We start from the raw sequence: 15,642 nt of genomic DNA on the forward strand, positions 1-15,642 counted from the left end.
GCTCAGTGGGACAAATGCTATCTGAGAAAGACTTATCTCCCTTAGTGAAAGTCCCCAGTCATAGGCCCTTCCCTTATTCTGACTAACTCATGTCCTGCCCCCACTCTCCAATCCCAGTTCAGTGGTCTCCAGGAGGAATGTGCTGAGTCATCAGTGAGCTCCTTGCCTCTCTGTGGCTGCTATTTATTTGGGATCATCTAGGGTCTATAAACAGTAATTTATAAAGAAATGAGTTCTTTTTGGATACCTACCATGTGCAGATCTGGTCACTCATATGGATTTTGTCTGTCTTTCGAGCCCAGTACCTGACACATAGTAGGTGCTCAGAAATTTTCAGGTGAAATTTTGAATGCCCCTGTGTTAGGCTGCTGGGAATTACAGGCATTGGATTCAGGCACATAGACACACATATGAGTTACATGCATAGTGTATACACAATGTGTGGGAAATACCTGTAAGTCTTTCAGTAATTTATACCTGGGAGTACCTCTTGCTATTGTCACATTGTTATTTTCCAGGTACTGTTGTAGAATTTGGTTGTAAATGGAGCCTGACTGTTTTCAGCTTTATACTGTTGAATAATGTGGACCAGTAAGAATGATGGAATGCTCCTCATCTTTAGTCTCTCTGCCCTTTCTACAGCCTTGTTCTCCCTTCTCTGCAGACCCTCCCTGTGTTTCTCTGTGAACTCGCTCACTTTCTCTCGGATATTGCTTCTGGAACTAGGAGATGTCGCCCAGCCTTAGTTATATGCGGTTACTTGCCGAGTGGCTGTCGTGCGAATGTGGTGCAGACACCAGTGTTAGAATTTTGGCCGACTTGTCAGGATGCACCACTAGTTTCTGCAGTAGTCGAAGGATCGTGTTGGTGCTGGGACTGGTTCAGGGCACGTCTAAGAGGTGTGACTATAAACTAATGAGCCTGGCTTTATATAAACAAACACCCCAGAAAGTCTACAATCCAAACAAATGTTATCCTTTAACATGGTCCTCATGGGAGACCCCACACTTGCTCCAACAGAGCTGCCATTGCTCTAAACACTTTTGGATTTGTCCTCAGAGCCAGTTTATGAGAAAATCTGACTCGTTGCTTAGAGTCACACCTGATTTTTGTTCCAAAACAGCATTGCCCAGCGTCATCACCCTCCGTGTTCACCAGACTTGGTTTCAAATGATTTAGAGAGATTTCCTGAAATCAAATCCACCCTCAAAGGACAAAGATTTGCAACCGTTAAGAATATGTAAAGAACAAGCTTTGGGCAGGTCTCTAGAATGAGTCCCCAGGTATTTTTGTTTGCTTCATTAAAATAGGTGTACAGATCCTCACTCACCCTGACTTACAGACGTGCTCCTCGAGCCTCATCTCACACTGCTCACCCCTCATGCATGGTATACCAGCCCCACCAGCTTCCCTCCCATCCCATGAACACGCTGCACTCACTCTCTTCTCAGAGGGCCTCTGTCCCAGCTATTCCCTGTGCAGGGAGTGCTCAGAGGCTTTCAGTCATGATCATTCCCTGGCCAGCTCCTTCCTAACATTTCCACTTAAATGTCACATCTTCAGGTGAGGCTTTCTCTGGCCATCAAGTCCAAAGTCACTTTCTAATCACATCACTTTATTTTAATGTTCTATATAGTACTTATCACTATATATTTTTCATTTTATTTGTTTATTTTCCATCTCTCCTGCATTAGAATGTAAGCTCCACAGAGCAGAACCTGTCTGTCTCATTCATTACAGTATCCCCAGCAAACAGTAGGCACTCGATAAATATATGTTGAATTGAATGAATCCCAAGGCTACTTCTTTTTTTTTTTTTTTTTTAAAGATTTTATTTATTTATTTGAGACAGAGAGAATGAGAGAGAGAGAGCACATGAGAGGGGTTAGGGCCAGAGGGAGAAGCAGACTCCCTGCCGAGCAGGGAGCCCGATGCGGGACTCGATCCTGGGACTCCAGGATCATGACCTGAGCCGAAGGCAGTCGCTTAACCAACTGAGCCACCCAGGCGCCCCCAAGGCTACGTCTTTTGAAGGGTATGAATATATTATTTCTTTTGAAGGGAATGATTTTACTAAATACTGAGTGAATTGATCTTTTTTTATATTTCCAAACAATTATTTAGACATCAGGTGGCCACAGCCTAAGGTCTACTCACCTGCTCCTCAAGAGTTAATTGTCCTTTCATTTTCTTGTTTTTAATTTTTAAATATTCATGCAACACAGAATATATTCTCCTTGTAAAAAATGAAAACATTATAGATAAAGTTAAAAGATACCTTTGACAACCCACCCACACCATCCTTGTGCCACGCACACGCTCACAATCTAGGCCCCCATCCCTAAGTTCCCCCAACATAACTGCTGCTATCACCTCCAGGCTTGACTGAGCTAGGGGATCCACTTCAACCTTACTCAGAGTGACTGCTGGCAAGAGACTTCCATTCCTTCCTGCGTGGGCCTCTCCAGAGGGCTGCTCCCTGACGTGACCGTTAGCTCCCGCCAGTGCAAATGATCTGAGAGAGAGACCAAGGTAGAAGCAACAGTGTCTTTTATGACCTAATCTCAGGAAGGATATATTCTCATTTCCTGCCGAATGTTGTTGATCACACAGGCCAACTCCAGCACAGTGTGGTCGGGTGTGACTCCTGTGAGACAGAGATCATCGGGGGCTCTCCTGGAGTGGAGGATTAAATGTAATAATAACAGCTTTAAACTATTTCCCTGGCACACTGTAAATGGTCAAAAAATTGTTAGTCAATATAAATATCAAAAACAATATAAAACAATCCAAGAGTTTCTGGTAAAGAATTTAAATATTTTACCCATCTGTTTGCATTTTTAAAACACTGCCCAAATCAAGCACTTTTTAACATTTGTGGGATTTTATGTTCTAAAACTGCACTGTCCAACACAGGAGCCACCAGCCACATGTGACAATTGAGTATTTGAAATGCATCTAGTCCAAATTAAAATGTGTCCTTAATGTAAAACAACCCTGAATTTTCAAGGCTTAAGTACAATAAAATATATTTTAGTGTATTATATATATTACATATATTTATTTTTATATATTTATTTTATATATAATATATATACTATCTCAATAATTTTACATTGATTACATGTTGAGAGGATAATATTTTGGATCTGCAGAGTTAACTAAGATAGATTATTAAAGTTAATACCACTTTTTTCTTTTCACTTTTTCATTTTATTTTTTTTTCAAATTTTTATTTAAATTCTAGTTAGTTAACATATAGTGTAATGTTGGTTTCAGGAGTAGAATATAGTGATTCATCACTTGCAAATAACAACCAGTGCTCAACACAACAAGCGCCTTCCTTAATACCCATCACCCATTTAGCCCATTCCCCGCCCACCTCCCTCCAGCAACCCTCAGTACTTTTTTTTTTCTTTTTTAATGTCACTGCTAGGAAATTTTAAACAATGTGGCTTACACTGTATTTCTATTAGACAGCAGCGAAGGTATTGGCAGAAGATAGGATTATCTTCTTTCATACTTAAGCCATGACATCATTTGGTGATCTGCTTTGGATTTTCTAAATAATTTCCTCAAGGGTTTTGCATACAAGCTTGTTTTAGAAATGTCCATTGGCCCTTTGGAGTTTGGGAAACTTAGGATGGAAGTCTCTCTCTGTGTCATTGGCTCTGGCTTCTTAACCACAATTACAACTTAAACTATATAATATGGACTTTGTGAATCCACATTCTGTTGGAAAGTAGCAGGGAAGAACATTCCAGAGCCCCATGTCCAGGGCGTAATGAGCTCTAGGAGGAGAAAACACCACAGTAATTAAAATGAAACATTTAATCTCTAAATCTCTAAAACTTTTTGGAGCCACATTCTCAAAGTCCTTGGGGAAACCTGAAATTAAGACAACAGGTTGAGACCTGAGGGAGCCAGAGTGAATTCTGACTCCAGAACCTCAGCAGGACAGGTAAATTGAAACGGAGGTTTTGAGCTTTTCTGGTATGAGAGTTTTTGAATTAAAAAACATTTAATTTTTGGACTCCTCTATAGTATTTCTTTTGATGTTCCTACCTGAAAACAAGGCAGTTGTGAGGCTGTTAGAAGGTTGTCCCTTATGATCAGCAAAGATGAATTTTATTAACTGCTATTCTTGGTTGCCCAGAGGACACTGGCTTACAATTCAAGGTTTATACCTAAGTGACCTTTTTTTCTTCTCTGAAGTAACAGATAGGGTTGAAACTGACACCACTTAGTATATATTTCTGACTGGTAGTTGGGACAGAAGATTTTTACCTGGGAGCAAGAGGGTTTTTTTTGGTTTTTGGTTTTTGGTTTTTTTTAATGGAAGGACATAGAGCTATTTTATAAAACAAGTATTTGATTTATTTTTGTGTACCTCTAAAAACTATGACCAATGAGTGTAATAATAATACAAAACCCCACTATTGAGAGCCATCTGTGTAAAGATTACCAATAACTTATTGCAGCTTATGAGACAGCTTACTGTGCTACTTTTCAGATGAGACAATTGGGTTCAAGATGGCAGCGTAACTGGTGAGAATCACACATTTGTAACGGGCAGTGCTTGATCTAGATTGATAATCTGAAGCCCTTTTACCACTTTACCTCCAGTTTGGAAATAAGACAAGAGCAGATTTCAGCTCAGGATGAGGGAACTTTTTTAAATTAAATTAAACTCTTTTAAATTAAAACTGAAAGTGAGAATGGATAGGGCCGCCTTGGTGAGCAGCAAGTTCCCCTCCTAGAGGAAATCGTATAGGGCCAAGGGTGTTATAAGAAGAATCATCTAAGGCTGGTTCTAAGGCTCCTTCAGACATTGAGACTAAAGAATTGTCTTGTACCTTCTTTTCTCATCAATAAATTAAAAAAAAAAAAGAAAAGAAAAATGCTAGTAACAATAGAAAAGTTGTTGCTGAGTTGCAAAATGCCATATCATTAGTAATAGGCAAATATATTCATTTTTTCCAAGCAAATCAAATGAATTATTCCCTAAAACTTTCAGTTAAGAATTAAAATTAGTTTACATTTTACCCTCGTTACGACATTTTCAATCTCTAAGCACTTATCAACCAGGCCCAAACTCACCAGTTGCAGGGCAAGGCGAAATTAAGAAATAGTACGTAGTAGGCGCTCCATAGGTTAGAGTCTGATGGTGAGGAAAAAACATTCAGTCCGATCATTATTTATCTCAGGATTTAAACAGTAACCGTAGTTGTATTCTTTGAACACCAAGTTCCCGCCCCACCCCCGCCCCCACCTCGTAGTTAATTAGCTGGGCAGGTCTTAGAACAAATACCCACTCAGACACTGGGTGGTAGAAATGCTGTTGATAATTAAACACCACAATAGCATGGGGCCTATTTCAGGAGCAGCCGAGTGGTCTTGCCCCAGCCGGCCGGCTCACCACACACTCACAGACCCTCTATTGTGCTGGCCATGGCTGCTCAGAGGGGTAGTTGCTTGGCTGGAGAAGGAGCCAACTGCAGTAAGAGAGAAAAGACCAGACCTTGCAAACAGATCGGAAATTCTGCACTCAAGAGGAAAATATCCCGAGTGTGGAAGTAAAAGGGGAAGGGAACCAAGAGAAAGAGAAGTGGATGGGCAGGAGAACCAATCATATGATAGACATAGCCCTTCTAGTTTCTCTGTCCAACCAGCCACCCAAAATGAGCTCATCAGCCTCGGGCCAAATCAATAGCAATTAGAAAATTGCAATACATAAATACAGGGTTAATTTGCATTCCATTTGGTTTAGAGGAAGTTCCCTAGGTTCTTTAAGGTTTTTAAGAAAATCTTGGATAATAATCTCCCCTACTTGGGTCTTGGTTTCTTCATCTTTATAACAGGTGCGTTAAAAAAATAATAATAAAATAAGGGGGTTAAAATGTTCTCATTCTGAGGTGGCAAAAATAGGAAGGGGGCTCTCAGAATAGTGTGCAAGGTGTCAAAAAGCCTAAACTTCCCACCATCACTCAAGATAAAATGAAACAGTCTAATATAATCATCATATTGCTTCTGCTTAAAATATATTAACCCACTTTGCTAGGTTGATTATCTCATACTGAACAGATGCGACTCTTGGCAGTTATATAGGTCATTAATAATAGGGAGAAAAATGATTACTTTATAAGTCAGCTGATTTGGTAGTCGATAAAGAAAATCTTTCAAAAGAGAGTGTTTTAATAAGCTATTAAAAAATCCATAGGAAAAAAAAATAATAAACGTTTTGCTGGGTGAAATGGTTGGAAACCACTGGCTCAGTTAGTGTTTCTTCTACTTGTCCATGGAATTACCTCTAGCAACAGAGGCAAGTGAGTGTGTTCTCAGGGGTACCTGGGGACTTAGCCTGGAAAAAAAAATGGGGGGGGGGCAGATTTCTATAAAGTTCCTCTTTTTTTTTTTTTTAAGCTTTCAATTTTGGGGAAAATTTTCCATTCTCCACCGGAAGTGTTTGTTTTGATTTCTAAATAATATGCTTTCACCAAAATCTGTATGGAGAAACTGATGCCCCAGGAAGATGCCCATATTCATTCTGTGGCTCCAGAGATGCCCACTGCACCTCCCCCCTCCCACCAGCATATTATGTTGGTGTTTAGGCATCCCAGTTTGAGAAGCACAGGGATCTTGATGATCTTGGAAGATTCACCTGGCTATAAAATTGAATAGGTTTCCCCTTAGCCTCTGAAGAGGCAACATGCTTTACCTTAAAGATGTAGAATCCCTTCACCACTACAACGCAAACAGCGTCAAGGCCCCAGCCTCGGAGGAAAGGGAAAGTGTAGAAACAAAGCACGTTGTGCTAAGGAAAGCAGGAAAAATTTCAGGGGGAGCCAAGCATAGCTCAGGAGAAGCTGTCCATCTGAAATGCCACCTGGAATTCACACCAGTAATAACTGTTGTGGATATAAAAATTAATAGGGGGGATTTCATAGTATTAGAAAAATTTATTTTTATAAATCATATGTCTATCACCCAAGTGTTGACGCATGCATGCAATTCAAACATCAGGCTTACAATAAAAAGCTCACTGAATGACTTAGCAAGGACAATTCCCCCATTTTCTCTATAATTTGGAGTGGGAGAAGGAGGGGGGCCGTGGGTAGAGGGTGCAGTTACTGGGTCAATTAATCAACCTGAGAACTGTGACACAAACCCTGACGCCTAACCTATGTCTAAAAATACACAAATGTATACGAATTTGTTTTCAACTGTCAATGCCTATATTTAGGACCTTCCCAGCAAGGCTATAATGAGACTGTGTTTGAGGCCTTCAGTCATAGCAGACTCTACCATTAATCTGAAGTTAGTTAAATTAACAGCATTTAGTACTGACTTGTCAATCTCACTGCTCCAGGAAATTGCACCTTGAGGCTACTAATATTGCCAATTTTTCCACTGGAGTATGCGCCCGCGTTTGTGTATGTGTATTTTTTTTCTCCAGAGCCTCCACGTTCATACGCCATCATTGCTTCCCTACGTCCACAGCACTTATATTATCATTTATTCTGGCCTCCTTTAGCCTTCCCGGGGGATTCTGCATAGTGTAGCTGCTCAGTGAAAGAGTTTTTTAGCTTTATATTTATTTGTTTATTTTTCTGTCATGGCTCATGACTGAGGCTTTAAAAAAAGTGTGACGGTATTCAGAGGACATGATTGACTGCTAGAGCAACACTCATTAGCCATGAGAAACCTGCAGCAAAACACAGTCCTGAGTGTTCTAAACAGCAACTTGAAAAAGAAAGAAAAAAAGAAAGAAAAAGAAAGAAAAAAGACTTGACTAATTTTTCATTGACCTCATCTGTAAATAAATTGAGACTGATGGTGAGCAGGGGCAATAATAAATTAGTATTCATTTCCTGTAATTAATGCAAACATGCCTATGAACACAGAGAATATGAATATATAACCACCTAATTTCCATTTCAGAATACACCTAACAAATTTTCACTTATCTTCATAATATTTTCCCCCCTTAATTAGAAGAATGAAATGTTTGGATTTTTTTCCCATCGCCCGGGGGAATACTGGTTTGGTCACACAGAGTGTCAACCACACGTTGGTGACAGAGCAGCAGAGCTTGATTCTGGTCTGTGCTGTTCTTTGCATGGTTCCCTTCCACACGCCCGTGCTGAGGCTGTTGCCCCCTTACCACTAACCAGGGAGGGCTCCTCCCAAGTGACCGAGGGACCGCCGAGGCAGCCTTCCAATATATAGGAGCCATGAGGAAACCCCAAGAAGCAGCTTCCCAACCTGACACACGAATGTGAAGCATTCTGTCACTGTCACGAACGTTCACTCCCACAAGGGCGGGGTCAGGTGAACCAGCACAATGTGAATTTCGTGGAGATGCCAAGTATGGAGTAAAACAGAAATATCAAACTATATAATCTCTGTCAGCAAGAGGAGTAGTTGAACTTGCTGTTGTTGAGAATGGGCATCTCCAGAGACCATTCATTCCTTCCTTGAGATCACGATCAGAGATGGAATTGATAGATCATAGTCTGATCACACCCAGTCATCAGAACTCACTAGCGTAACTGTGGCAGTGGGAGTGGGACACTTCGTCAGCAATAAATAAATTGGTTAATTATAACAGAATTACGCCACTAAGACATATGTACAGAAATGTCTGTGAGCTGGGCAGAATGTGATAAGAGCAGAACATTCGAATCAGATTCTACCAAAAAAAAAAAAAAAAAGGACCAAACAACTTTAACGGAATGCAGCTTGCCTCATGGATGCCTTTTCCTACGACCTTCCTAGCCCTACAGAGCTTTTGGCCCTAAGTGTTTGTCTTTGTAAAGATCATGGAAACAACTGTGTGCAATCTGGGTGAGAAGTGGTCCTCATGGGTACTTGATGGTGGAATTCTAATGAACTGTGCTAGGCAGCTATTCGGGGTGCATATGACAAGAGGGCCCCAGAGCAATGAAAAGTATCTTAAATTGATGGACTTACCATTTAAGCTAGTTGTCAATGTCACCACTTAGACCTTGTCAGGATAAGTCAGTTAATAAGGAACATAGATCCCACTTACCCCCGGGCATTTTTTAAACCCCAGAGTCGACTCTTAACTCCCATGCCCACGAAGCAGCGTTTCCCCAGAAAGAGAAAGGAGTCACCCATGTCTTTCCCTGCAGTTGTCAGCCTGGAAAGCCGAGCAATGCACCTCGCCACACTGGTGCAGGAAGCCCAGCAGAGGGTGAGTGAACTGTCTGCCCAGGTGGAGAACGAAGGACCAGGTCTGGACAACACAGAGAAAGAGAAACAGCTGAAAGCGTGGGAGTGGAGGTGTCGGCTCTACAGACGCATGAGGACCGGCTTCGAGCATGCCAGTGAGTATAAGCAGAGGACTTCTGCATGTAACTAGAAGCCAGGTTGGTTGGAGACAGCCAGGCCGCCTTTTACTGATTTTTTTTTTTCAACTCTGCTCCAGGGTCATGGATGGCCGTTGTCAGCCTATTTGGAGTGAGGGCTCTGGGCAGCTGTAAAAGGATCTTTTGTCTTGCTTGATTTTCTGGCTCCCGATAGGTTCTCTGACCACAGCCATGAGGCTTCAGTGCTGCTGGCCTCTCTCCACCGTGTCACACTCATCTAGCACTTTCCACCCGATACGCCCTAATGCCTAATAACCTGGATGGTCTGATACCCTAAGTGGCTATATTTTGGGATGGGGAGGTGGAAAATATTTGTTTGCCTATTTGTCCAGTTTCTGCCTCCAACACAAGTTTAAGTTGTTTTCAACTCTACTGCATTTTTTTATAGAGAGCTTATATAAACCGACCTTTGGTTAATACAGGCCACAGAGGATAATCAGTCAGCCCCTGAATTATGCTTTGTCTGCACTTCCATTCTCTTCATCAATTCTTTTTTGTTAGTTTTAAGAAAAGCCTTGTTTCTGGATAATGCTCATTAGCACTGGAAGGTCCCTGATATAAAAAAGTATCAATTTCAAACTTGGGAAATATTAAAATCTTGTTCCAAAAGTAGATCTTATTTAAACAACACTTTAAAAAATTGGACTTGAGAATTTAAATATAAGGGACAGATCAGTTCATTAGTTTGGAAATATCTGCCTCTGCTTTGTGCTATAGATAAAGACCAAAGGCAGTGAAAATCTTGTTCTCTGAAGCAGTTCTGTATACTAAGGATTGAATCTAAGCCTAATCCTTTCTCTTAAAGCAAACAGCTTAAGCAACATTAATGAAAGTTTGCTTTCAAAATTAACAATCTCTTCAGCAATGCTGATACGTGGGTTGTTGTTTTTTTTTTTAAAAAAGAGACATTCGGCAATTGTTTTAATAAATGCATTTGCAATTGTGCCTCATGTAGGACAGATTACTACTAGAAGCAGTCATAGTTTTAGACTTACTGCCATTTGGGGGGTAATTTTCTAAATCACAAAACACCTTTTGGGTGTTAAGGAACACCTAGAACTATCAGGAGTCCTTTAAAACCCGAGGTTAATGGGCATGGCATTGGTCCGTGAATTCTCTCAGAAAACGTTACTTGATCTAATAGGAGGCAGCATGAGAGAAGGCAGGTCGGCATTCTATCCCGGGAAGAGCCCCGAATCAGGCATCCGAAGCCACGGGCCTTCGTCCTAGCTGTGTGTCTTTGCTGTGTCCTTGAACGAGTAGTGTGGCCTCTTTGGACTGCAGGTTCCTCATCCTAAATGGGCACATGCTCTACTTGCCTTTTCTACCCCACAGGGTTGCAAAAAGGCTCCAATGAAATGATTTCCATGGAAGTACTTTATGAAATGTAACAGCTTCTGTCAACAGCCGTTTCCAGCTAACACTTTCTGGCCTGCTCTCCATTGGTCCAGGCCAATCTCCTGTTGTGTTTCCAGGATACTTTGGGAAGGCTTAACTGGTATTATTTACCCCTTCAGAAGATGTTCTGATGCTCAAATAAGACCACGATGGCAACAAATAAAGACCATTGAGACTTCTAATGAAAATGTTCAAAAGCAAAAGCTATTAGGCTCTACAAACAAATGTTTCCATAGTGTGTGTTTCAGGGTATCCTTTGAAGAGGCAGGAACATTGTCTAAAAAGGATTTGAGATGTTAAGATCCTTACGTTTTTCCTTCTGTCCCAGGAGCCCCCGAGGTGCCAGCCAGCGCCTGTCTCATGGTGACCGGCAGCACCGCGCTCACCGTCAGCTTTCAGGAGCCTCTTAGTGTCAACGCAGCGGTGGTAACCAGATACAAAGGTACCAGACTCCAGGTTTTTGTTTCATTGCTGCTTCTTAAAAAACAATCCATTGTTTGGGGATCAGCTGTGCATTTTGTATGTTTGTTTTTCCTGCTGATAGGATTTTTTCTATCCCATGTACTTTTTGAGTTGAAATATTTCCATAGGCACTCATGTACAGAGCAAAAGTTAATGAGAATAAGTCACTGAAAGGATGGAACACAGGGCCAGGCTGTCATTATTCCAAGCCCCTCCGAAATATTATTAACTCCCAACTTTTTGTTGGAAAGGGCCTGTTTTGTGCATAGCATAGGGTTGAGGACAGGACTAAGTAGGGCACATGGAAGAATCAGCCTCGATCCAAGGAGCTCAGAGAGTGGGATATCACACATACTAAGTAGCGGGGCAGATGAATTGATACCTGTAATAGCAGGTAACTAGGGTTAAGGATTTAAAAAAAAAAAAAAACAGATAAAGGACATTGGGGGTCAGAAAAGAAAGAGGGAGGTAACATGATAGATCAGAAAAGCCCCAAGGTGCAGGTGGCACTTGGCTTTCAAGGATGGCTAGGATTTGGACCAGAAGATGCTGGGGAGAAGTAACGTCCAAGTGGAGAGAACGGTGGGCACAGTTTATACCTGTGAAGCAAGAACACGCTAGGACAGGCAGAAGAGAGCGAGGGAACCGTGGCTCCGGCGGAGGTGAGGGTTCATGAGAAGGCACAGTAAGAGCAGAGAGAGAAATGAGGGCAGGAAGCAGGGGCCCACCAAGCCCTGAATTCAAAATTAAGGAGTTTCAACATTGTTTGATGAGCTCTGCAGAACACTGAATAAGGCAGGACAGGATCAGAGGTAGACGGTGAAAGATTTGGCTGGCAAGACTGTGTATGAGGTACCGGAAGAGATGTGGGCCAGGAACAGGGAAGTGAGTCCGGCAGCTAGCCAGGAGAAACCATGACAGCCTGATGCGGCAGAGGAGACAGACAGCGGAGTGACGCTGTGCTGAGAACAGCCAAGGCTACGGAGCGCCTGCTGTATGCCGGGCACCAGGTCAAGCCTCCTCTGTACTAACTCCGTGCGATCTTCACAACCACCCTAGAAGTGGGCGCTCTGAGGATTTCCACTTTGCGGACGAGAGGACTAAGGCATTGAGGTTAAGGAATTTGCCTAAAGACACCAAGCAGAGCCAGAAGTATCACATTATGTGGATTCTCGAATGTGGTGGACAAAAAAGAGCGAAATCAATTTTCCTGACTCAGGAGGACATATGGAAGTAGCCTGAACAGTCCTAAAACCTGATAAAGTCCTCCATGCATATATTCCAAGATGCCAGCCCACAAGGCAGAAGTCCTATGTCCATGTAGTGTATGAGCCTCCTGCCTCCTTCCCAGGGCCTATTCCCCGGGAGAATCTTCTAGGTCTGCAGAAATTACTCTGCCCACACCCTGTAGTTTTCTGAGGTGCTTGGAGTTTTCCAGGTAACTCCACTCTGTTTATACCACCTTAGGTAAGGCAGCCTAGAGTTGGTTACCACTTTGGGTTTTCTGTATCAAAGAGAAGGCAGCCTGAGGGTACTAGTGACAAAAGACAAATGGAGCCACCAGGTTGGCCTCCCACAGCCATCCTTCGATACAGTTCTGATACTTTCTCTTGGTTGTCTGCTCTGCCAAGACGTCCTGAAATTCAGAGCTAGTGTTTTCAGGCAGTGTCAGACTTGGACATTTTCCTCTCTCTCTACCTCTCTCCAGCTCAGGGTTGTGATGAAGGGTTTCATCAGTGCTGCCAAACTCGACATTTTCTCCTTACATTTGATTAGTGAGCTATCGGGAGCTAATTTATCCAGACTGTCAGCTATTTAATACTCGACCATCATGCCAGCAAATTCTATCAGCATTCACATATTAACACGTCTCATCTCAGGAGATTCGCATTTGGGTGGGGTTGAAACGAAAGCCACAAGTGGGTTCTGTTAGTGACTGGAGGGGATTAATTAAACATTATAAATAGAATTGTCTGTTGCATTATGGAGTAGGTTTCCTTGTGTTAATCTATAAGGTCATAAATTGAGTCCTTAACGTGACCACCCTCGGGGGTTATTAAAACAGCTGACTGCCTACTGTACCCAGAGACAGCAGGACAGTTTTTAATTCAGAGTTGAAGTAATTATTTAATCATGGAAATATTAGCAAAATTACCCTGAAACAAGGCTAATTATTTTGTTTCCTTTAAAAAAGAAGAAACAATCGAGAAATCCACAGAACGAAATGTCAGCTATCTAATTGGTTAGAGGAAAGGCTTAACCCTACAGTATTTAGGGTTTGGAAAACATCTCAAACTGCTCTCCAGAATTTCTGGGTTCATAAAACCTCAAGCCTGTTTGACAACTGGATGTTCTTCCCCCTTCATACCAAAGCCTGTGTTTCAAAGAAAATCTGAATCCTTCCGTTCCTCACGTGTGTACACTCAACTCATCAACATGTTCTGATTTTTTTTAAGAGTTTGTTGATATCCAGAAATCTTTTTAAGAGCATCTCTTTATAAGCCCTCTTTCAGGCCCAGGGGCCACGCGCCAGGCCAGTTGCCACCACAACTTGGACATTAAAGGCATCAGTTTCAGTTTAAAACCCAGAAACAGTTTTGAGTAAGACCCACTGGAGTTTTCTGCCTGCATCTTCCCTAAATGCAGGAAAATGGGGCTAAGAGAGTGACTGTTTCTAGATGTTTCTTCCTTGGATTCAAAGAGCGCTGGCGTCTTTTGGTCCCATCTCACCAATTTCCATGGCTTACAGAGCCAAACTAGAGTTGTTTCAAATGCTTTGATGCTTTGGACACTTGCCAGAACTTCATTCCGCACCCCCCCACACCCCCCGCCTTGGGTAACCTGTCTGCAGCTCCGGCAGAGGATATGTCATTTCTCTGCAGTCCCAGAGCAGAGAACATTTTCAAAGTGATTTTGTTGCTCTTTGCCGGGTTGGAAATTGAAAGGAGAAAGTATCCTCTAACGGATGAAGTGCAGCATCTGTTTTCCATCCACAGGATGAATTCTTTTCTATCTTTGTTTTAAAAGCAGGGCTCGACATGGTCACCCTTCGGGGTTTGCCAGTGAAGAGATGCTCCGGTAGCTGCCCCAGTGGGTGTGGGCAGTATGCTGGTTTGGGTGGTGCCCTTCCCCATCTCTTCTCACCTTGTTCGCTAACAGATTAGAAGCCACCACCCTAATTCCTTCCTACAAAGGCTTGTAATAGCAAAATACTTAACTGCTCTTCATTTGATGGCATTCTCTAAAAGAAAAAAAAAAATTGAAAAGCATTTCTCCTTGCAGAGATTGCCAGGGGCTGGTAGTGTATCTGCTCCTGCAAAGACCAGGTGGTACTTCTGCCAACCACCACCTCCAACTTCTTTCCCAGAAAGAAAGGAGGCCGAAGAATTCCAGAGAGATGTCCAGGGGCCCTGCAGCTTCTAGGAGGGAGAGTCTACCATTTGTCCATGAAAATCCCCGGGGTCGACAATTTGTAATAACAGTGTGAACTTGACCATGACTTAATCATTTGGGCCATCTTTTCACAAGACTTAAGAAAAACCTGACTTCGTGGGGCTTGGGTGCACACTGCTTAGTATTTATATTATTTTTACCCCTTCTATTATTTTTCCCTCCTACACCTTTGTAATTAGAGAAAAGTACATTGCATTAGAGACTATAATTCTTTTCCATGTTTAATTAATTGAAGAATTAGTCTGATCCTAAGCATGAGGTAGCTACCCTCATCACTAGATTGAAGTGATTCAATTTCAAAAAACAAAAGGATTTATCATTTTAGTTAGCCTGTTCGGGCGGGGTTGAGGCCAAAAGTTTACAGATGAGAAGCAATGAGGAGAGGCAGATGTTATGTCCAAGGGACAGGAAACTCAGTGGGTTCACATTTTTTGCATGCAAGTAAAAATACGGAAATAAGTTCAGCAACTAAATGTATGATGAGGAAAAGCAGCAGGTCCAGTGAGAGCAAGAGAATGGCAACACTACTCAAGTGTTTTCTTCTAAGCTGCCACAGGCTTTATAGGCCAGTTTTCGAGTCCTCCCCTGGTTGCTGAGCTGTCAGGATCCAGCCAGTTGACTCTTCCACCATCTTGTGAACCACCTTAAAACCCTTCTCCAATACAGTATGTTGTAAAGAATAGCCTTTTTGCATTTTCTTCATTTAGGAAGGTTTTTAACCCTCAAACAATACAGTACAGGTTATATAAAAGACAAAGTAAAAGATTTACCCTTCCCCCAATGTCCCATCCCTGTCACAAAACTAATCTGTTATGAGTTCCATGTATGTCCTTACAAATCCTTCCTTGATGCACGTACCCACGTGTGTAAGCGCACAGATGTACAGGTTTGTTTGTGTGCTAAAAATAATCACACTGTCTAATCCTACAACTAGATT

The 15,642-nt window shown here is 42.1% G+C and overlaps 1 protein-coding gene across 2 annotated transcripts in view; it reads left to right on the forward strand.

The window, feature by feature from the left end:
- ANKFN1 (ankyrin repeat and fibronectin type III domain containing 1) overlaps positions 1-15,642 on the forward strand; it is a 313,445-nt gene that overhangs the window by 174,299 nt on the left and 123,504 nt on the right. For both annotated transcript variants that reach the window (XM_032429156.1, XM_032429157.1), the window contains 2 exons: positions 9,156-9,350; positions 11,119-11,232. In XM_032429156.1, the coding sequence (XP_032285047.1) occupies positions 9,156-9,350; positions 11,119-11,232 (309 nt within the window). The remainder of the gene's footprint in view (positions 1-9,155; positions 9,351-11,118; positions 11,233-15,642) is intronic.

This window comes from Phoca vitulina, unplaced genomic scaffold (assembly GCF_004348235.1).
Source record: "Phoca vitulina isolate PV1807 unplaced genomic scaffold, GSC_HSeal_1.0 scaffold40, whole genome shotgun sequence".
Lineage (NCBI taxonomy): Eukaryota > Metazoa > Chordata > Mammalia > Carnivora > Phocidae > Phoca > Phoca vitulina.